The sequence below is a fragment of the Anabrus simplex genome, chromosome 1 (genome assembly GCF_040414725.1).
Source record: "Anabrus simplex isolate iqAnaSimp1 chromosome 1, ASM4041472v1, whole genome shotgun sequence".
Taxonomy (NCBI): domain Eukaryota; kingdom Metazoa; phylum Arthropoda; class Insecta; order Orthoptera; family Tettigoniidae; genus Anabrus; species Anabrus simplex.
The window spans coordinates 1,012,645,035-1,012,670,329 of NC_090265.1; the positions used below are offsets into that span (position 1 = coordinate 1,012,645,035).

Genomic DNA, 25,295 nt, shown 5'->3' on the forward strand with positions numbered 1-25,295 from the left:
TGTGGCTTGAAATTTTGTACATAATCTGATATTCACCCATTTTAATCGATAACATTGAGATTAATCAATTTAAGATTATTAAACATTTTTTATTAGTCAACCTATTCAATACATTTGTATTGAATAGGTTGCCTAATAAAAAAATTTTTAAAAATTTTAATAATCTTAAATTAATGTACATTTTCAATACGGACCAAATATGAAGTTTGTAACATGTAACATTGAGATTTACGGACATTTGGCAAACGCACTGGATTAGAGGAGGACAGCGCCAAGCGCAAACGTGGGAGAAGGAAAGAGAGATGAACAGTTTGAATGGAAAAAGAGAAATGGGGCTTTTACCATTTTTCCTGGCATTTTTTCCAATTTTTCTCTTCGTAAAAATCTTACACGGACTTTGACGAATATTTGAAAAAAAAAGAATTAGCCAAATTGGTCCAGCCATTCCCGAGTTTTGCGCTTAGCAACACATTTAGCGATTCATTTTTATTTCTATAGATATCATTCTTTGCCCACTGAATGGTGTTATCAGTTTATTTGCAGACACTAACCTTTTCTATAAAAGTAATTCTGCTCCTAGTCTTACTCAGCTCATGCAAGAAGACATTGAAGCTCTGAAGCATTGAAGTGGTTCATTTTTAACAAACTGACTATAAATATAGCTAAAACTAACTACATAATCATAACAAAACCTGGGAATAGGGATACTTCACATACTCTATCCTCCAACCTTGGTATACCATTACAAAGAGTTTAGCCTGCCAAGTTCCTTGGTATAATAATTGATGCAAACTTAACATGAGAACAACATATAAAGAGTTTGAAGAAAGAAAGTTTCACCTTATCTTTGTATATTAGGAGGATACATCCCTACCTTCCACATGAATTAAAGAAAAAAGTATACGGTATTATGCGACAGTCAATACCCATTTACAGTATTTACAGGTTGTTTGGTCATTCTGCAAAATATCATTATTTAGACAACTGGAAATACTTCAAAAGAGAACTGTCAGTCTTCATCCTCTAATATCTTGATATGTACTTAACTTCTCACATTCTACGCCTTAAATACCAGGCTTGATATCATGCTGCCTCCCTTGTCTACCGAATAACTAACAACCTAGTGCACTCAGCTACTACTGTACATCACAATAAGCAAGTTCATCCTATCGTACATGATCTAGCTCAGATGTCCGTATTACAAGCATGATGTCAACCAGATATGGTATATCTGCTGTACTATATAAGTCAATCTCCTTTTACAATAGTTTACCACTCAGTATCAAAGCCTAATCATTTAGATCCCATCTGAAGAAGTATGCATGGTCATTTATTCTATATTAATTGCTGCTAATAGGCCTAAGTACTTAGTTTAAAAGGTGTTTTTTATCACTGTAGATACAGTGAAACCTCGATATCTTGAATCACCTTGACAGCTATATTTTATTTCAAGTTATTGAAATTTTGAGATATAGAGAATACCGTTTTTGAGCATGTATAGCACATAATTAAATCATATGTCTCTACAGGCTTATACTGAACATATTATTTTTAACAATTCTTATATACAAACTCTATTTTATGGCATCACTTCAACCATAACCCTTATTATAGTAACTTTTTATAAGACAGGATACAGTACAGTACATACAGTAGTGAAACAAGAAACATACCTCAGTTAACACTTTTAGAAAAAAATCCATGAGTCTCTTCTGTTTGTTCCCTCCCTTCACGTTTAATACCATGCAGAGAAGATTCATAAATGGAGCTTGTCATCTGCAACTTTGGGGATTGGTTTCGTACGTGACCAGTAATTAAATCACACCCGAGAAACATCGAGACTTCATCAATTTTCTGATCATTAGAAGATTTAGTTTTTCGGTTCGCGTCATATTACCTCCCAGCATCACTGTAAGCCTTTCTTTACTTGTTAACTATTCCTCACAAACCACAAATGCTGTATTGCACAATTGATGTTGCTCAAAATTCGAGTTACAATATATTTTGCTTCAAGGGAGGAAATGTTTGCTTTGAGAAATCGAGACATTAGTGTAACCAAATTTTGAGTAGTAGAGAAATAAGATCTTGCCTTATATTAATACCTAGGTACTTATATCGTCATCATCATCATCATCATCATCAGTTAACCGTCTCCAGTTTCCCAGGTGCGGTGTATGAGCGCTTGTCACTTCAGTGAATTCAGGTACCATTCTTCTTCCTGTACTTGGTTCCAATCCACTCCTCTAAATCTTGTTTGACTTGTTCGATCCATTTCCTTCGAGGTCTGCCTCTAGGTCTTTTGCCATCTAAGATTTTCTTCAACCATTCCTTAGCTACTAAGCAAGAATCCATTCTCATTACATGGTCACACCATTTCGATCATGATCTTGATTATGGTATCACATAATGATTCTCTTATTTGAATTTCTTGGCAAATCCTCTCGTTACAGAACTTATTTCTCCTGGCTTTTTTGTAGCATTATCCGGAGGAATTTCATTTCTGCAACTTGAAGTCTACTTTTACTCTGCCTGTGATGATACAAGTTTCAAGGCCATAGGTTATTATGGGCAAGAAGTAAGCTTGATAAAGTAGTCATTTGGCTAGTATTGGAATCTGGCTGTCCAAGAGAAAGCTTCTAACCTGATGGTAAAGGACAGCTACTCTTTGAACCCTGCTTGTGATTTCAGCATTTGATCGGTTATCTTCAGTCAGGACACTACCGAGTTATTGGAAGTGGTTAACTTCTTGCAATTTCTGTCCATCTACTGTGATATTTACTCCTGACTTTTGTCTGTTGACTGTCATAACAACTGTTTTCTTAAGGCTGATTTTAAGTCCAGATTCCTTAAAATGACAATTCCAAGCATTAATCCTTCCTTGAATTTCTTCCTCATTACCTCCCCAAATGACCACATCATCTGCGAATACAAATGCCTATGCATAGTTCTTGCTGTGCTGTTTCACTCTTTTCATTATCTCATCCATCACTGTGATAAATAGTAGAGGTGACAAAGTGCTGCCTTGTTGCACTCCTTTACTTGTTACAAACCAGTTGGAATAGCCATTTCCTATCCTTACACAGCTCTGGCAGTGTTTGTACAATATTTTTACTTTACTAATGAGAGATTCTGGACCGTTTCTCCTTCTCAAGCAATCCCAAAGTTTATACCTCAGTATGCTGTCGTAGGCTTTTTTTTGGTCCAGAAAGACAAAGATGACATTTTGTCCCTTTTCCCAATGTTTTCCCCATTATCATCCTAACAGCAAAAATGAGATCTGTTGTTGATCTGCTACTTCTAAACCCATATTGTGCTTTCTCAAGCTGTGGTTCTATGATCTGTCGTAATCTTTTCTCTGTCACTTTCTCCATCAACTTAAGTCCATGAGACAGGAGTGAAATTCCACATATCCATCTATTTTCTTTCTTGAAGAGGGGGACTATACAACCCTCAGTCCAGTCAGTCGGGATTTTTTCTCCATTCCACACAGCATTCATCATTCTAAATAGCCACTGAAGTCCACAAGTTCCAGCAGCTTTAATCATGTCTGAGCTTGCCTTATCAAGTCCAGGTGATCTGCCTTTGCTCATACTGTTCAGAGCATTTTCAATCTCCAAGTCAATGGGGACTCTCATTTTTCAGCCTTGTTCCCAGTACCCAATTCCAAATCTTCTTGAGTGATTTCTTCTGGGTCTGTTCTGTTATACAAGGAAGAAAAATGCCTTCTCATTTCTTCCCGAATGTCTTCCTCTCTCCACGTTATAATTTGATCAGCTCTTTCCAATTCTTTAATTGGTACATGAATAGTTCTTTTGTTTTTCACAATTCTATACAGAAGTTTCTTATTTCCTTTACTGTCTTAATACTAATTTGTCAGTAAATTCAACAGTAAATTCAAGCCAGTTTTTCCCTTTCTCAGATTTAATCACTCTCTTTACTCTGAGGTGAGCTCACAAGTATTTTCTTGAATTGGGTCCATTCTTTTTTCTCCCGTTTCTATCTCATCTGTCGGTAACTGGTCACAGATCCTTCTTTGGTATTCTTCCTTTTTTTTTTTTTCAGATTCATCCAATTTCCACACCCTTATTTTGGGTTTTTGCTTGGTCTTAACATTTTTCACTGGGATATTTCTAAAGGTTGCCATCACTAATCTGTGGTCACTGTGCAAGCTTTTTCCTGGCAATACTTTCACATCGGTGATAAACAAACCGGCTTCCTTACCAGAAATAATATAATCGATTAAAGATTTCTGCTGTCCATCCCAGCTGTATCTTGTTACTTTATGGCTGGGTATTTTCTGGAAAAAGGTGTTCGTAATTATGAGGTTATTTCTTAAAATGAAGTCCAGCAGATCTTCACATTCTTTGTTCCTGTTTCCAAAGCCATTTGGACCAAGAACATTTTCATACCCTGTTCTATCAACACCAACTTGGGCATTCAAATCTCTCGTCATGATTATATTATTCTCTTCAATATGCTCTTCTAGTTCATTCAGGAATGTGTCTTTCTCCTCTTGAGTACACCCAGATTGAGGGGCATATACTTGGATTATGGTTAGGACCTCTTTCTCTATTTTCCATCTTTTTTTTTTTTTTTTGCTAGCGGCTTTACGTCGCACCGACACAGATAGGTCTTATGGCGACGATGGGACAGGAAAGGCCTAGGAGTTGGAAGGAAGCGGCTGTGGCCTTAATTAAGGTACAGCCCCAGCATTTGCCTGGTGTGAAAATGGGAAACCACGGAAAACCATTTTCAGGGCTGCCGATAGTGGGATTCGAACCTACTATCTCCCGGATGCAAGCTCACAGCCGCGCGCCTCTACACGCACGGCCAACTCGCCCGGTATTTTCCATCTTAGCTTAATTATTCTATCATTGACATGTTCTACATCCGACACTATGCCATTGTTCTTACTGATGACAAATGCTACGCCATTTCAGGGTTCCCTTTTGTGTCCATGCCAATAGATCTTATAACCCTTCCTCAATGACTTTACATCTTTCCCTTTCCATTTTTTCTCACTCAATCGTAGAATATCATACTTTCTCCTTTTCATGAGGTCCACAAATTCTTCACATTTTCCTGTCAGGGTTATAATATTCATTGTTGCAATTTTTGTTTTATTCTTTCTCATGTAGATTTTATTCTTAGCATATCTTCACTGATTATCATCAGGCTGCCAGCCATCATACCTAGCAGAAGTATGTGAGGATGTTGTCATGTTGAATTCCATTGCATCCAAGGCTCTTTTTAGTTTTGAAAGCGGACACCAATTACTCTCCTGTTGACTTCCTGGGCCTAACACAAAAGAGGATTTTTTCTGTCAGGGCAATCTCCCTTAGTCTTTAGCAGTCCCCTGCCACATCTACAATGCAGCAGCTTTTTAGTGAATTTATGTGGCATTTCCTTCACAAAGGTTTCACTCAACCTCTTAAGGAGAACTCCTCTAACCTAGGTACTTACAATGATCCCCAAAAGGAACTTTCACCCCATCAATGCAGTAATTAAAACTGAGAGGACTTTTCCAATTTGTGATACTGTTGTATGTCCTCCACTCTCTTTGCTCAGCGCCAGCCAGCCGCACGCACGCAAGCGTGGATCATTCGAGACTCGAAGCGCAGTCTTCAGTGCGCGTGTCTGTTACGTCGTGTGCAGTATATAAGGAGCTCCCTGTCTGTCACTTATGAGGATTCTCCCCAGTGTCCTGCTCCAGAATACACTGAACGTCGAACACGGAGGCTATTCCTCTTAAAAATGTGTCTCAACCAGGTGGACGGAATTCTGGTAGTATGAGGTTTCACCTCAGGTCACTACTCCACTTTCCCGTTCCTTCATCCATGTCGAGCCCCGATGTTGTATGCCACACATCCCCAAGCTCACTCAAGCTCCGACACACACATTAGATTCTCTAATTGTGAACATAGCTTTCATTTAGGACAAGCTTATGAACTCAGACACTTCAAGTTAGAAGGAACTCTCTTAGCTAATCTATGCTAGTGCAAATGATAGTTTTCAACTATCACGAACTATATCTTTCCCAAGAACTATCTTTTCAAGATAGCAGTGAGTGTAAATACATTCAGAGTGTATATAGTGTATAAAAACAGAAACTCTCTCAAGATTAATCATCTACTTTGCTTCAAGACAATTTTATGTTTTATTCCTGTACATACTGTAGAATTCTGTGTGAAGCAAATAAATAAGTTGTGTTCTTGTAAACCTTATCTTGTTTACAACACTTACAACCTGACTTTTAACGCTATTTATCATCATACCATTGTGTACTGTGCATCTCACAACATTATTGAGGTCAATTTTCATTTGCTCACAATCTTGTAACTTATTTGTTACGGTACTCTCTGCAGAATAACATCATTTCAAAAAAGCTTTATCTCTGATTCCACTTCTTTACTCATATCATTCATATACAGTATAAGAAGACATAAAGATCCAATAATACTGCCTTGAGGAATTCCCCTCTTAATTCCGCCTGCTACCTCCTTTATTCTTACTAGTAAAGCAAGTCCTATGGTCAGAATGTTTCTGTATTTTACTGTAGTTGTCAGCCTTATCAGTAAAATGAATTGAAGAAAGAGTTTCCAATGTGGTTTTTAAGCTAGATGTTTTGTAATTTGCTGAAAGAACTGGTGTGTGTGTGTGTGTGTATGTGTGTGTCTCTCTCTCTCTCTCTCTCCTCTCTGTATTCGGTACAATTGAACATGGTCTGTTACTGGATAAATTAAAGGGATAAACGTAAAGCAAAAAAAGGAACTGGATCTGAATTCTTAAGTGTTCATTACTGTTTCTAGACCTACTGGTAACTGTAACTGAACAGAACCATGACCTGATGTCAAATAACACGTAGCCCCAAATAACAGGTTTTTGATCTATGGAACTTACAACATTGTTTAATAAAACATTAATTTAATATATTGTAATATTTAGTATAGGCCTAATCATTTTCATTTTCATTTTCTGAAATACCCATTTGTAAACCTGCCTCTCCTGCCCTCCTCCTCAGTTTGAGACTGAAAAATGCTTTTAAAATGGATCTTACTTTTTAGTAAATATGATATACATTTCCACTTATTATAAAAGCAATTGTAGGAAAAAAGTAGAATTCTCGACAAACCAATTATTGATGCAATAAGGCTACGATATATTTTCTAATAAATAGTTTCATAACAGTATACACTGAAAGCCCAGAATTCAACAAGAAATCGAATCCTCACAACACTTTCAATAAAATGAATTAAAAAACTTAGTTTGATTGGATGTCATAAATTCTAAACCTGAATAAATATATTTGTGTACTTTTTTTTTTTTTTTTTTTCCAACTTAGGCAGATTCCCTGTCAGTTGTTTACCTTGTCTTTTCAAAGGAGCTGGAAATTTATCAAACTTCTCCCTTGGTAAATTATTCCAGCCCCTAATTCCTCTTCCTGTAAATGAATATCTGTCTCAGTTTGTCCTCTTGAATTCTATCTTCATATTATGATTTTTCGTACTTTTAAAAACTATATTCAAGTTTATTCATCCACATCATCTCTCCACTGACAGCCTGGAACTTACCGCTTAGTCAAGCAGCATGTCTCCTAACTCCCAATTCTTCTCAGCCCAAAGTCTGCAACATTTTTGTAACGCTACTGTTTTGTCGGAAATAATGCTGCTTTCCATTCGATCTTTTCCAATTCTTGAATTAATCCTGATGAAGGTTGCATCCACTGGAACCATACTCTAATTGTGGTCTTACTAGTGACTTATTTGCCCTCTAATTTACTTCCTTACTGCAACCACTAAATACCCTCATAACAATATGAAGAGATCTGTAACCTTTATTTACAGTCCCATTTAGGTGATTACCCCAAAGAAGATCTTTATTTATATCTAAACCAAGGTACTCACAGTGATCTCCCTGAGGTACTTTCACTCCATCAAGGCAGTTGAAGTCAGTATCCATCTGGTCATAATATGCATAGCTATACAGCTATTCAAGTCAATGTTGGAATTTATCATATTTCTTCTCTAAATATTTGAAAGTTAAGTAATAAGTAAAGTGCTACATTCATTTGTTTTAGATTCGCTCCACCAGAAATCCCTGTTGATGAGCTGTCCAATAGATGGTTATATAAAACAATGGCCGACCAGTGGTCGCCCTGGCTGCCAAACGAGACTGTAAGCACCATTGTCTATGGTGGCTACTACACAACACTTAGTCAACCTGGCCTAAGAATTATCTCTCTCAACAACAATGTCTGTTACACATACAACTGGTAAGTACTCAGTGATGAGAAATAATGAACTTAATCTGTCACTTTACTTACATCATAAACAATAGATCAGTATATGTCTATCTGAGTTGGAGGTGAAAGGGAAAAGAGAGAAGCTTTTAATATTAAAGGCAGTAATAACTTGTTAACATGAACTCAAAGGGACTGGAATATCATACTTTCTCTTTTTAAATTCATGTTTTAAGGTTTAATATTTTACTGTTCTGGGTAATATTCAAATCACTAGTATGTTATGTAATCACTAGGAGCAACTAAAAATCTATGGAAACAACTATGTTTTACTCATCCATGTAGTACAACTATAACATTTCTTAGTATGCAACTTTGCAATTTCCTGCAAATGAACACTTGGCACTGAAAGATGCATGGATTAAAAACTCTATATGGGAAGTTTCATTTCTGGCTCACCATTTAGAACTGCACTGCTGAGACATGATTGTTGTGTTTGAGGCTCGTTGAGTTTTATCGTAAACTAGAGTACAAATTAGTTAGCCAGCAGGAATAACATTACTAAGCATGTGCAGAGGTTTCTTCATAGGCAGGGGAGACATGACAATCAAGGTGGGTGTTTTGTTGTTACCTGTTTTTCTGAGGAATGTTGTGAATTTTTACTTAAAATACATAAGACGATTGAATGGATGAAAACCATAACAGTATAAGTAGCATTTTGGTCATTCAGAGAAAAAGGCATTTAAACATCTTAACACTCATATAAAGCATGGTATTTGTAGTTATACCACCCATCACTAGGGTGCAGCATATTACCACTATCACTTGTATCTCTTTGCTGGTGAAAAGATACATCCTCCCGGAGTTACATCCTGCACTTAACTCTTTTTTTTTTAATGTCGCTTATACCATTATGGTTTTCATCCATTCAGTTATGAACACAATTATTCTTGGAACAAAAAAAAAAAAAAAAAAAAAGAAATTATTGTAATTCGGACTAAACAAAATTTATGATAACCAATAAGACTTCCTTAAGCCTCCAAGTGCCAAGTGTTTTTCTCTAAATGCCAAGCTTAAAAAGAAAAACATTTGACATGCAGTTCACCATTTTTTCCAGAAAACCATATTTTACATGTTTTTATGTTATTGGTGGTCCTATCTTATTGAAAACCGGTATGCAAACTCAGGAAATAAGTCACTACAATCTAGGATATACATAATATTTTTCACGCTGAGAGAGATGGTAGTTTAGTGGAAGGCTTAAAATTTAATTCTCAAATATTTGTTATTATTTGTCCTATCTTAATGAAAATTTGTATGCAAAGTCGGGGATAAGTTGCTACAATCTAGGTCATAAATACTTTTATTCATGCTGAGTGAAATGGTAGTTTAGGGGAAGGCCTAATATTTAATTCTCAAATATTTGTGTTATTAGTGATCCTATCGACAAATACTACATAACTAAAGTTATACGGTATTAAACTTACAATCATTTAGGTCTTATACATTTTTACTGTACCGGCTATGATAATCAAGATATTAATGAACTTGGATTTTTGTTGCTAAGTCCATACCAGCACCAAGTAACGGGAAAATGGGTAAACAGAATTTAATAAAAATAAACTCGGGGAATAAGGAACTGCAGTCTACGCTATAATGAATTTTGTCATATGTCCTAACATTACACAGTTGAATGAAAACTAAATGTGAAGGCCTACAATACAGAAAGCTTATAACACTGATCAACAATAACATTACATTGACTATTGTTTGTTGTGATGTGCTTTGTGTCTCCATTGCCACTGATCTCCGATAGATGGGATTACGCTGTATACAGAGTTTTTTCTTAAAATTTGCTTTATGTCGCACCAACACAGATATGACTCATGGCAACTATGGGGTAGGAAAGGGCAAGGAGTGTGAAGGTAGAGGCCCTGGCGATAATTACAGTAGCCCCAGCATTCATCATAGCATTCGAGCTATTCAATCCCTACTCTGTGGCACTGATTGGAATGAGCAGTGTTCATATTTAACAGAATAATGGCAGAAGAGTGTTCACGGCTGTCTGCGGCGTGGTCATTCCAGCACTGGAACTTTGGACTGTTACATTGGCACCGTAGTACTGTTCGTTAAAAGTAAGAAAATGTGCGGGTTTTCATTTGATCAAGTATTTTATAATATGATAACATTGCTTTTAATCGCTACATTCCTACTGATGTTTTCGTAATGACCTATGTTGACTGCATTTAGGAAAACAACAAAGACAGTCTTTCTGAGAATCCCGTAGTAAAGCACGGGTACATCAGCTAGTTAAGTATAAATGCAACTGTGAAATTTAAAGACTCAGCTTAAAGTTAAAGCATATAAAGTTATGTGTGAATATTCTATATAGCTTAAAAATCGGATATAATATACAGTTTTCATGCCATGGCTGGTGGTCAGTCATCTTACTTTAACATGTACAATCCTACATAAAGTCACAAGATGATTCTACAGAAACAAATCATTCACAAATAATAGGGTTTGCAAGGTTTATGATCTGATTTCTTCCTGTTTGCATATATGAGTACCTACTTCAATATTTTTATGTGAGTGTCCCTTACAATCTTTTAACAACTTAAACATTTCAAACCGAGCAAGTTGGCCATGCAGTTAGAGGCATGCAGCTGTGAGCTTGCATTTGGAAGATAGTGGATTTGAGCCCCACTGTCAGCAGCCCTGAAGATGGTTTTCCATGGTTTTCCATTTTCACTCTAGGTAAATGCTGGGGCTGTACCTTACTTAAGGCCATGGCCGCTTCTCTCCTACTCCTAACCCATTCCTATCCCATCGTCACCATAAGACCTACCTGTGACGGTACGACGTAAAGCAAAATTGAAAAAAAAAAAAATCAATTTAACTAGATACCAGAGGTCCCGTGCTGCTCAACAGCATTTGTTATAAATAGGTCAGATAACTTGTTTTGATGTGCCTGTCATAGTTATATTGTTTTGCCTGCCCTTTTCAATAGTTTGATGAACATTTAATGAGAAGCACGTTATGGTATGCCGCAGTTCGTAGTCAGAATTCATCCATTCTGAAGTCATTATGTCATCTGTTAGGTAAAAATCCATCCTTATATTTGCTTTTTTATCCTGCAGTTCTTGGTGTAAAGGTTGGTACTTAGTCGTAGAAGGCAATGGTATTTTTAATTGCAGTTCTTCTGTATATAATAGTTGTCTTGTGAGATCATAGGTTAGTCTCAAAGGAGCGTTTTTTGCCAGGCAGAGAACTTTTTTAAGATACATGTCCTTCACTCTTTCTAGTGTTGGCAGGTTATCCTTCAATAGGTTTTCCCAGATAATGTCTAAGGTGTATGTCACGATGAGGTCTGTTTGTAGGTAGACTTAGCAATATGTAAGCTATTAGAAATGCACTCTGTTGAACATATTTGGAAGTTGGGAAAGGTTAGAGAATCCAAGAGTATCTAGAAGGGAATAGTATTCTTCCACGATCAGAGGAAGCGAATACTCTCTTGCTTGCCATGTAGTAATCAAACATGGCCGCATGCAATGCCATTATTAAGGATGAAAATCACATATATCAGAATACTAATGAAAGTATTAGTTGCTTAGCAACCTGCTACGTACAGACTGTATTGCGGGTTAGGGTAAGCCTTTGCCTGCATTTATTGGAGTGACCATGTAATGATTTGATTTTATGATTACTCAACGTTGGCTGAATGTAGAGACCTATCAATGTCTCATGATTCACCAGTAGGTAATTCCGGAGAGAATAAAACAAAAATGAAGCAAATCGGTCCAGTTGAACGGACAGACAGATTTTCCAAAGCCATTTTTAGTAAACTCTTTTAATATATAGATTATTGAGGGTTTTTTTTTGCTAGTGGCTTTACGTCACACCGACACAGATAGGTCTTATGACGACGATGGGATAGGAAAGGCCTACGAGTGGGAAGGAAGCGGCCGTGGCCTCAACTAAGGTACAGCCCCAGAATTTGCCTGGTGTGAAAATAGGAAACAACGGAAAACCATGTTCAGGGCTGCCGACAGTGGGATTCGAACCCACAATCTCCCGGATGCAACCTCACAGCTGCGCGCCCCTAACTGCATGGCCAACTCGCCCAGTGGTAAATTTCAAGAATAAGAAATATTTTTTACTATAACCTAATAAAATGTGGAAAAAATATAGCCATAGAATTCATTGTGACATACTTCTTTATTAAAGCATAATGTTCAAATATGCTAGGCTTATTGATTACATGTTTAAAAAACCCATTAAAATAAGTCAGTATGTTGTGAGGTGTGCCACAGAAATTGTGTTTGCATATCGCCTAGTGGCATGTGTGTCATAAGTTCGCCATCTCTGCTCTATACAGTATAAGATAATCCGCAAATAGCCTTACCTGTGATTCCAGTTCTTTTATATATTATTATTATATATATTTGTACATAGTAGTAATCATTTATATACCTAAAGAAACATAAAGGTCCAATAATACCGTCCTGTGGGGACACCCCCCCTCCCCATTTTAATCATTACAGGATCGGATAATGCTTCACCTACCTACTCTAATTCTCTGAGTTCTGTTTTCTACAAATTTAGCCACCCATTCAACCACACTTTTTTTCTAGTCCAATAATCCTCATTTTCGTCACCAGTCTCCCGTAACCTACCCCTTCAAAAGTCTTGGATAGTCAATAGTCCATTTGACCTCCTGAATCTTAATATCTGCTATATCCTGCTGGAATCCTACAAGTTGGGTCTTACTGGAACAACCTTTCCTAATCCTAAACTGCCTTCTATCAAACCAGTTGGTAATTTTGCAAATGGGTCCAGTATAATCAGAATGAATGCTTTCCCAGAGCTTACAAACAACATATGTCAAGCTGACTGGCCTGTAGATGAGAAGTGAAGATTCATCATGTAGTACACGTTAAGAACTCCTGTATAAAAATATAAAAAAATCGTACATCGCTCAATACATTTCCTCCAGCTATGTCATATGATTCGTAATATGAATAACACATTGTAGTGTTATGAGAGCTATCAACTTACATGGGATGTAAGAACCCCACCCCATGAAAATCCACAGCCTGTTTCCAGTCATTCAACCAGGTCAGGGATGGAATGAATGAAGCCACGTCTAGCAGCGAGGATGGGAATTGTGCCAGCTGCTGAAGCCTGTCACACTCCTCTGGTGCAAGAACCCCATATTTTAATGTATTTAAACTCTTACATGGTGTATTTCTACCCTAAACTTGGCACATTTTGAAAAAAGAATCTTATCAAAATCATCCCAGAATTTCTACTGTTGTGTATCAATATAGTTTTAATGTACATTCCCAGGTGGTTGCTATATGACTCTCATGATCCAGGAAATCAGTTGCAGTGGCTTGCCGAAACCCTGCTTGAAGCAGAGAAGAATGATGAGAAGGTTCATATTATAGCACATATTCCTCCAGGAGATGGAGAGTGTCACTATATTTGGAGCAGAGAATTCAGGAAGATAATTGACCGGTAAATGATATCATAAATATTTACAATATTTTGTAATCCTAAAAAAAAATTGTCCAGATATAGTTGTATATAGTGTTTTGTTATAAATTTAGAAAAAATTAAATTAAATACATTAATAAAGACTGATCTGATTAATCATGTTGTGCTCTATCTAGCTGACAATCAAGAAAGATTCTTCTTTTGTTTTATTAAAGTGCAAGGATATGCATAATCACCTTGCATGTGGTGTACAGCAGGAAATGTAAAACAAACTAAATTTCCAGTAAGATTGGCAAATAAGCGAAGAGCTTACGAGTAAGGCTCATGATTCTTTTACTGCTACATTGAGTTCAGTTCACTATAATCTTCATTCTTTGCCCTCTTCTGCTTTTTTGGTTCTATATTTTAATCAATACTTATAGATAGGTAATTCAACAACTCTCCTCTGCAACTCCAAATAGTGAAACAAGCAAACCTCATGGTCCAGCAAGCATGTGCCGATATTCTGCATGAAGTAATCTTTGGCCTTATTGATACCATATATTTCAGAATTCTGAACTGCAGAATTAAAGAACAATGTTTATTAGCTAACGTAGCTTAACCAAGTACCTTTATACAAGCCTGCATACTAGTCAGTTTAAGTCAGAAGGTCACTAATCAAGCACTCTAGGCTAAAATTTGTTTGTGGTACGAAGACCAGTTTCTTTCTAACACCTCCTGTAGCCATCAGCATGTAGTCAAGTCCTAACTGTTGACCACAACCAATGTTACTTAACTCTGGAGATCTCACATGTTGTTTTAACTAGGCTGTGTTCTTCATGTGTAGATAGTACATAGCTTAAAGAAATACATTTAAAAACTACTCTGCAAGGTCATTTGATTTGAACAACACTATTTATCATATAGGAAGTAAATAAAACAAACCCTTGATGCAACAGCCCATCAAGGGTTTTGACCTGCCAAGACAACTGCTGCCCAGCTAGATGGCCTGTATATATTAGGGTGTCACGTGGTTGGCATGGTGGCATCCTCAAACATGATGCTTGGTTTTTGTGACCAGGTCTACACCTCTTATATTAGACAGCTCCTCAGTTAGCTTCAGCCCTCAGTCCAGAATTAAAATTCTTGGACTGACCATAAATCAAACCCAAGGTCTCCATGTAAGAATCAGGCATGCTACCCGTACAGCTACCATGTATGAAGTGCTCCAAATAACATCTTGTACCCTTGAATATCTGATAGGCAACCAATGAACGTAATGATTTGGCAGGCAAACGGCAAGCAAAGCAATGGCGTTTTATGGATGTTCACCCAGTAAATAACACTATGTTATGATACAGGGATCCCAGATGTTCTGTTTTATCCAGAACAGTCCTGGTTTTTTTTTTTTAAATTTTGTTCTGGTGTCCCAACGAAATCTAACTGAGTTGCAAAATGTTACATTTTTCCATAAAAGAGCTGAAATATCTAATCCATAAATTTTAAATTCCCGTCCTTTCTCCAGGCCTTATCCAGTTTATTATTCTCACAGATGAACAGTTTGAGGACAAAATAGAGAAACAGACTTCAAGTACAGACTATCAAGTCAATTTTGTTGTTGAAAACATTTTGCAAAAATATTTCTTGCCCAAAGCATTTTGATACAGCAAGGGTTGCCAACCTTCCTGCATGCCGCTTGTCAGTAAACAAGAGTGCTTTTTCCATCACACCATTCCCATATGCTCTTAGAAAACCTATCAAATCAGTGGACAATCTTATTGAAAAACAGAGAAAAACAATAAAACTTATCCCATTACAGTAAGTGTTGAAAATGCTCTCCCTTAGCCTGTAGACAAGCATTGTAGCATGTGATGATATTCCAGTAAACTCTCAGTGGTTCAGCATCAAAATTTTGGTAAAAATTGCATTTAAACTACAGCACACAAAAATATGCTGCTCAGCACTTAATTCAGAAGTCATGAAACACATTAAACTAATCAATTACAGTTGTATAAGAAGTAATCACACTGTATGGAAGCTTATCACAGACTAGCCGAGACCATGACATCATTGGATGAGCTATATGAGTTAGGCAGCTATTGCATCATCCGATCACCTAGACATGCTACATGAAATAACTGACAATTCGACTGAGTTTTGCATGGTATCTTCTGATATCAAACTCTTGAAAACTTGTCACTCTTCCATGAAAAATGCAAGTCCATACACCTAAAAAAAAAAAAAAAAAAAAAAACTTGAAGCTGACTGTGACTGACCCATGATAGCTTATGTTGAGGACAATGTTAACACAGAGTTTAATTCAATATCATAATCTTTGTAAAAATAAACTTAAGTACTTTTTTTCATTTCCAAGCTAAAGTTATAAACAAATTAAATTAACTAATTAAATTTAGAAAATATGTCCTGCACCATTCCATAGAATGTATCTAATGATAATATTCCTAACCAATACAATACGATATACCTTTAAACCCCAAATACTGAAATATATATTGCCGTAGTACTAAAACGTTTTGCATACGGTACATGCAATGTAAGTGTTCAAGTTATTCATTTTGAAAATCTGGGATCCCTATATGACATAATTTTTTTCTCTTGCAGGCCATTAGCTGAGGTATTATCCATATCTGATAAATAACTTTCTTTTTGGTGATGATTCAGTTAGCAGTTTGAGGTACATTAACCTTGAGGTTACCAGCTCTTCTCTCATTACTCATTAGTAGAGCCCAGATTTTCATGCACTAGCAAATCTCAAAATATGCATGCATTCGTGCCCTATCATACGGCAAAACATGCATAATAAACTGAAAAATATGCATTAACAAAATTCAGTTCCTTTTGAAACATCATACAACAATAAATTTCTCCAAAATGTCCTGACGTAAGCTCCATCTGTTTACCTGTCAGCATATTCTTAAGCACATAAAATGATCTTTCTACTTTACAAGAAGTGACAGGTGCATACTTAAATAAGGACATTTGGGTCAAAGTGAGGTCAAATTGTATGTCTTTTGCATTTTCAGCACAATACATCTTATAAGCTTGACGAATTCAAAATCAGGACTTGAACGGATCAGTTTGTTCAACCTATCTCTAGCTGCTACAGCTACTTCTTCATGCGATGATAGCACACACATTTGAATGTCCTCAATAACTGGTAACAATTGTCTGCTTCGATAACGAAGATGTGTGATGGGTTAGAGTTTCAGGTAGGAAATTCCAGGATAGCAACGGCAGAAGGTTCACAAACAATAAAGAAGAGTGCAATTGATCCACCTTTTTCATTACAAAGTATGTTGCTAATTCAAAATCACAACATTATTTATTATTGATTTTGAATTAGCAGCATACTTTGTATTGAAAAAGGTGGATCAATTGCACTCTTCTTTACTGTTTGTTAATCTCCACTCAATACGACCAAAGATGTTTTTAATATTAAAGGAAGAAGATTCTCGTGGTCTGTCTGACATAAGAAGAATTACAACTGTTGCAAATGATCCTGTATACTCCTGATTTTGAATAACTATTGAACTTGTTTATGGATGAGGCATTATGTAAGAGAAAATTTAATATAAGGTACTTGGAATACGTCAATGCCCTGAAATACAATAAATTTTCAGCTGTAGGACAGCATATGCATGACTATAATCACAAATTCACAGACATAAAACAACATATGGAAATTCTCAAAATCATCAACAAAGAACCCCTCCTTAACATTACCGAAAGCTGCTTCATACATTTAGATCAATATTTCAACCCAAATCATAATCTTAATAAAATTTCAGGAAAGCCAAATATCCTTTTTGACCTTCTAATTCTCATTTTCATTAACATCAAACCAACAAGTCATAATTTAGTTTTACATAATATTCACAGCACCTATCCTCAACAGCCATCCTTTTTCCCATATCCTTCAGCCCTGCCTTAATTTCCCCCTCCCCCTCCGCCACCCCTTCCACCACCGTCTCCTTCACAACCCTCCCCTCCCCTCTCCTTCCTTTTCATTTGAATCTCACAACAGCTGGTCTGAAGCACACACAACAATAGGCCACACATCTCATGCTGTATTGAGAGGTAAGTCTCATATAACATATGCCATCTAACTAACACATTCTCTCATTCAATTCATTAATTTAATTTATCTAATTTATTCAGGTTAACTTCATGGGTAACGCAATGAATTGCAAATTTTATACCAGACACAATGTATCTGTGTTAACCACTTCTTCATGTGCTGTCCTGACAATGTCCAACAACATTTCAGCATGATTTAACAAGCACCATGAGAGCATCTCATTTATTACTTTGATTGATGATGAAACAACATCTAACAGTTCTCCATCAGCTAGTGGTTATTTACAGCAGTGTCCAATGACTTGCATGTGGCTAACACCACTCAAATAGATTTCGTGATGAACTACGGGATCAGTATTTACCAGTTCCCATTTACTATTGAATTATTAATGATTAGCAGTATTAGAACTAACAGTTCTGTATATACAATTAATACTTGAAATAGTCTCGATGAATAGCATACACAAGATGTTAGAACCTAGTTTATTTTCAAGTTTAATCATAATTTTGTCCCAGTTTTTTATGTCAATTTGTATATATTTGTTTCATTTGTTTTATGTCAATTGTGTGTATGTACATTTGTTTAGTTATTAGATGTTTTACATTAAGGCTGAAGATGGCCGGCCCCAGCTGAAACTAGTCCCTAATTACTGTAATTTAGAATATTGCATATTATAGTATTGAAAGGTGGACCATTACTACATTAATTTAATAATTATAAAGTCATGTTATGCAATATTAAACATCAAAATATTCTCTGTTAAATCCAAAATCTTCAAAATGTGCATTAAGCATGAATTTTGTCCTAAAAAGGCCAAAACATACAAACATACAGGGAAAAGGAATGGTTATTTGGAATTGTTAAACCATAAAATGAATATTTGCTAAGTTTGAGAAGTGTAACCAGCTTATTTAAAAACATGCATTTGCATGGAAATCTGGACTCTACTCATTACCTATGTTAGTTGAATTTCAAGTACTTCAATCTTAATGTTTCCTTATTTTCAGATTTGAAGGCACAGTAGCAGCTCTCTTCAGTGGACATACTCATTATGAAGAATTCCGTATCTTCTATGACCTCAATAATATTAGCCAAGCCAATAATGTTGCATTTACTGGAGGCAGTGTTTCTCCCTACACTAATTTAAACCCCAACTATCGTGTATATAAAGTTGATGCTGCTACAGGGGTAAGATCTTTAATTTTATGTGCTAAGGATTATGATATTATTATTTGTTTGAATCTTCCAGCAACATTTTCAGGTTGCCACAAAGGCAGAGAGTGCCTAAAGACATGTAGTTGGTTACATGTAAAATAACATGTTGTTATTTAGAAATCACATTTTCAAAAAAATTTGGGTGAAATTAATGGAATGTGTTAAGACTCATAAGAACAGTTCTTCAGTTGTATAAGATATCATATAATATGATTAACCATCAACAAAAACTGCCAAAACCATAGTCATTGATTTAAGATGGTATAGCTTTTGAAAGAAATTGACAGTTGGCTCATAGATGTGCAACTTCCTCAGGATGGCTTGATAGTAGGATCATTGATGTATCCACAAAGAGAGTTTGGCTTAAATACGAACATATCTGCCCATAGATTGCTGTCGCTTCTTCATAGACATTGTATCACTTCTCCTTCAAGGCATAGGGTAATATGACGACACATGTTTCATAAGAATGCACGATGATCACAGAATCCCAGAACATGAGCAAGGGTTTCAAACTTCCTGTGGGAATACCAACAGAAGTTGGTTCCCTGAGATCTGCCTGATATAATACAAATAGCTGATACATTCATGGTCATTTTAAAAGCTTCTCGTCATTCACTATGTAATAGCCCCTGATGTTCTCAGATACATTTGTTGCCAAGAAGAATAATAATAAGAAGAGGTACAGGACACGTAGTACCAACTTCACATCTTTACACTCTGCTATCCTCATAAGTAGGAGAGCTGTGATAGTTCAAAAACAATGGGTGCTGCGTCAGCATTTTCCCACGAGGTCATTGACCCCATGACGCCATGACCACATGATTATGTAATCAGCAAAATGACCCCTTTGATAGAAATAATGCACAGATTAAGATACAGTAATTTCTCTCACCAAAAACCGAAGTGTACATATTATGCAATGATCAACCCACATCTAACATACATAAGCTTCATTTGGGGAAGATGTAGGAAAGATTATGTTAATAATTTGGAAATCCTACAAAAAAGAGCCATCAAAATCATGTATGGATTCCCCTTCCACAAACTCTCACCAGAAGTTTTTTCAGAGTCAAATATTCTGCCATTCTGTAAGCAAACTGCATGTTCATCATCAGTCTTTATGTATAAGCTAGACAGGAAGTTAACCCACTCTGCTGTTAACTTCCCCCATTTTAGTGAAATTCATAGATATGAAACTAGAGGAACATTAAGGATATATTCCTCTCACTCCAATTCAGTAGTATGGAGTGAAAGGCATAGAATCATCATTGTTTAGGGAATATAATGTATTGCCTCCTGTTATAAAGAACTGTAAATGGGTTAAATTTTCAAAGAAAAAACTGAAGCAATATTATTCTTATACACATATCTTAATATAACTTCTATATAACTTATCCTACATTAATATATTGTCCATATTTGATATCTTACAGCCATGCAGTATCTGAACATACTTCTGAAAAACTATGATGCTAACATGTTAAATATTCAACAACTATGTCTTAGCTATCCAAAAATGTACCTATCACTTTACTGAAAAAGCTGTAGTACCGGTATATGAAATGTAATTATTGTGTTGCCTTAACAAAAGTATAAGAAAGTATGTAAGTCTCCTCTGCACAATTTCTTAGATTCAGCAGTTTATCAGAATGCAAATTCCATCTTCTTTTAACTCTTCTGAATGTGTTATCAGCTCCCCACCTTCCTCTTTCATCAGCTTTGTATAAATTCGTTCTTTCCTATTATTTTGTATAATTCAATAGAGCATTCTTTTACTGCCAGTTCCATCTGTTTCCATTTTTTTGTGTAAATTCTCTCCAACTTTTCTTCTTTATTATCTCTATTCCATTTTTTTCCATGCTTTCTTCTTTTCTTTCAATGCTTCTCTCACCTTCCCATTCCACCACGGATTCTCCTTTTTTTTTCTTTTTTTTTTTTTTTTTCACTCTTGTCGATGTTCTACCACAGTATTTATTCAGGAAATAGTGGGTTCGAACCCTACCGTCGACAGCCCTGAAGATGGTTTTACGTGGTTTCCCATTTTCACACCAGGCAAATACTGGGACTGTACCTTAATTAAGACCATGGACACTTCTCCTTCCTGTCCCATCAATGCCATAAGACTTATCTGTGATGGTGTGACATAAAGCAAGTTGGAAAAGAAAATGTTTTACCACTGGTACTCTTTCCCCCACTTACAAATTCTCTTTTGAAGTTGAACCATTCATCTTCCACATTTCCTACCTCAGTAACTGGAATTTATTGCTTCAGTCTCTGCAGAAATTCTTCCTGTACATTCTTATCCCCTAATTTCCACACTTTTACTTTACTATCTCTTATCGCCTATAATTTTACCATTTTCCTTACAACTCTGATCTCTCGGTAAAGCTGTTAAATCCGTCGACTGTCTGTGAATTGTCCTTTCCACCAGAAAGTAATCAATTACTGATTTTATTCTTCTGTCACCCCAGCCATATCTTGTAATTTTCCTGCTGTTTTTCTTCCAAAACTATGTGTTGCCCACAATCATTCCATTCCTCTCACAAAACTTAACTACAGTATTTCTCTCCTTCTTCATTTATTTTCCTATATCCATATGGTCTGATTACTGCTTCTTTTCCCTGTCTTTCATTTCCCACCTGTGCATTTAAGTCGTCGTCGTCGTCATCATCATCATCATCATCATCATCATTATCATCATCATCATCATCATCATCATCATTGTACTGTTCCAGTTTCCCGGGTACTGTTTATGAGCCTCTTCCAATTCTTCCTGTTCATATACAACTTGTCATGGAGAACATCATCCACTGTCCATCCCCTGGTAACTAGATCAACCTTGATCATGTCTATCCATCGGGTTTTAGGTCTTCCTGCAGGTCTTTTCCCCTCCACCTGTCTTTTCAAACTTATTCTGGCTGTTCTTGTAGGCTCCATCCTCATCACATGCCCGTACCATCATAGCCTGGATGTGCCGATTCAGTCTAACATGGATGTCTTTATTCCGGCTTCTTTCCTCACCTCCTCATTTCTTAACTTGTCCATCTTGGTCTTCTGAATGATGGATCTAAGAAATTTCATCTCTGATGCTTGCAGTCTTGATGAATCTCTTACCGGGCGAGTTGGCTGTGCGGTTAGGAGCATGCAGCTGTGAGCTCGCATCCGGGAGATAGTGGGTTTGAACCCCACTGTCGGCAGCCCTGAAGATGGTTTTCCGTGGTTTCCCATTTTCACACCAGGCGAATGCTGGGGCTGTACCTTAATTAAGGCCACGGCCGCTTCCCATTCCTAGGTCTTCCTGTCCCATCGTCGCCATAAGACCTACCTGTGTCCGTGCGACGTAAAGCAACTAGCAAAAAAGAAAAGAAAAGATGAATCAAATCTCTTTTTGTGAGGGTGCACACTTCAATACCATAGGTCAATATTGGTATAAAATAGCTGTTAAACATCATCAGTTTGGCCGGTTCTGGAATCATGTCATCCCATAAAAGTGTTCTTACTTACTGGAGATTACATTTCCAAGGTACCGGTAAGGAAAACTGTCCACGCACTCTAGCTGGTGGTTTGCTAGTTTTACACTTACTTCTCTGTTGATTGCCATCACCACTGTCTTGGTCTCACTGATGTTGAGGTTATATTCCTGGAACTGGGATTTCCATATGTTGAATCTGGTCTGTACTTCCTCTTCTGTTTCAACCCAAATCATGATATCATCAGCAAAGGCCATTGCATTCAGTTCATCTAAATTTTCCTTGATGTTCTTCATTATATTGTCCACAACAGTGATAAACAGTAGTGGGGACAGTGCACTTCCTTGTTAAACTCCACTCTTGGTCTCAAACCATGATGATCAATCTTCTCCAATTTGTACACAGCTAGTACAGTCTTTGTACAACATCTGAATTTTCCTTACCAGTCCTTCAGGCACATTTCTTTTCCCCAGACACTCCCAGATCTCATCTCTTATAACACTATCATAGTCCTTCTCTATATCTAGAAATACAATGACCAGGTTCTTGCCTTTCTCCCAACACTTTTCCATCAGCATGCAGGTGCTAAACATTAGATACATTGTTGATCTATTACTTCTGAATCCATATTGCTCCCCTCTAACTGTGGTTCAATGATGGTTCTCAATCTCCTTTCTATGATCTTCTCTAGAATTTTTAGCCCATGAGACACTAGTGTTATTCCTCTATAGTTGGTGGGTTTCCGTCTGCTGCCCTTCTTAAACAGAGGAATTATAACACCCTTGCTCCAATCTGCAGGTATTTTGTTGTCTGTCCATATGACATTTAGTATTCTGTGCAGCCATTGTATACCCTGGATGCCTGCTGCCTTTATCATGTCCACATTCACTTCATCTGCACCTGAAAAACATCTTCATGATTTAGGCATAGATTTTAAGATTGTCCCAGTTTCTGCCCAGGTGATGGGAGGTTCCTCATTGTAGGCTTGGATTTCAAGTTCTGTATTTTTTTCTTGAACTGGTATATTCAGTACATGGTCGAAATGGTTGTTCAGGACTTCTCTCATGTCACTTTGTGTCCTAACCAGATTTCCATTTTCATCATCAAGTGCCTTTATGGTATTCATTGGTTTCCTTTTACCTCTGATAACTCTATATGGTAGTTTCTTATTGCCTCTGCTGTCTTCCTCCAATTTCTGAGTGAATATATTCCATGCCTTGGTCTTTTCTTCTGTAAATGTTCTTTTAACATCCAGTTTCTTGTTTCGGTATAATTGTTCAAGGTTTCTGATCTTTGCCTCGTCTCCACTGAGATCTGGTTTATTTTTCTCCTGATCCCTTTCTTTCTGCAAGAGATTTCTTTCCCTGATTGCTGCTCTCACTCTTTCATTCCACCACGGTGTTTCCTTATCCCTTGTTTTCATACTTGTCTTTCCACAAACTTCAGTTGCTTCCTTAACCAATGTGTCCCTTAGTCTGGTCCATTCTGCCTCTCCATTTTTCCTTTCATCTCTTGGTAACAGGGTTTTTATCCAGTTCTGATACTCAGTTCTCTTATCTGTTTTCTGGAGTTTTCGTACTTTGATTTTTGGCATTTTCCTGTTCTATACTTTTGGCACATAGAAGTTTCTCAGGTCCACTACTAATAAACGGTGGTCACTGTCAAGGCTCTTGCTGGGTATTATTCTGACATCTATTACCATTCTTCTCCTTTCTTCATCTGAGATGACATAATCAATTACAGACTTTTGTAGTCCATCCCAACTGTATCGTGATATCTTATGGCTCTGTCTCTTCTTGAACCAACTATTTTTCACCACCAACCCATTCCTCATACAGAAGTCAAGGAGATGTTCACCTTCTATATTTCTTCCACCATATCCATGGGGTCTCATTACCTTCTCATATCCTGTTTTATCTGTACCAATCTGTGCATTCAGATCTCCTATGATGATTACTCTCTCTTTACTAATAACTTTTTCCAAATCATCAAGAAACTGGTTCTCATCCTGTTGACAACATCCAGTTTGAAGTGCGTACACCTATACCAAACTTAGTTTTTCTTTCCCTAAATACACAGTCACCTTTATTATTCTCTCACTAACATACTGAATGCCAGCGACTCCTTCTAGATCTTTACTCATGACGAAACTAACACCATTCCTCATCTCTTTGTCATTTCCATGCCAATACAGTGTATACTGTTTTCGTAATTTCTTCATTCCTTTCTCACTCCATTTGGTTTCACTCAGCCCCAGTATCATTAATTTCCTCCTTTCCATGAGATACACTAGTTCTTCACATTTTCTGTGAGACTGAGTAAGTTGATGGTCCCAATCCGTGTTAGTCTCCTCCAGAATTTTTGCATTTTTGCAAGACCCTGTCTATCATCAGGCCATAAAACATCATCCCTGACATGATTCTGCTCATGTTGGAGTCTTAATTTAGTTGATAAATGCATTCCAGTGCTCTTATGTGTTTTGAAAGCAACTACAAATAAGCTCTTTTGCTGGCTTGCTAAGCCTAATGTAATTGAGGATATTCTTTTGGGGTTTACTCCCATAGCCTTTGAGGATCCCTCCTCATCCCACAAGGCAGTGGGTTCCCCCAAGAAATGGGTTGCCTCCTCCGCCAGCTCCAACGTATCGAATCATATTCTCCACTTTTGCTGCTGTTGAGGTCTTCACTCATTACCTTGAGCTGGGACCCTTTACCAGATGTTACACACCAGGTTAGTGTGCTCTGGGACTCACATAGGCAGGGGCACCACACTGGGAAGGGGTGCCTCTAAA

General features: G+C 36.9%; 1 protein-coding gene across 1 annotated transcript in view; it reads left to right on the top strand.

The window, feature by feature from the left end:
- Window positions 1–25,295, top strand: part of LOC136857809 (sphingomyelin phosphodiesterase) — a 57,404-nt gene that overhangs the window by 22,468 nt on the left and 9,641 nt on the right. Inside the window, exons 6-8 of the mRNA XM_068225170.1 lie at window positions 8,078–8,272; window positions 13,589–13,759; window positions 18,824–19,004. Coding sequence (XP_068081271.1) covers window positions 8,078–8,272; window positions 13,589–13,759; window positions 18,824–19,004 — 547 coding nt within the window. The remainder of the gene's footprint in view (window positions 1–8,077; window positions 8,273–13,588; window positions 13,760–18,823; window positions 19,005–25,295) is intronic.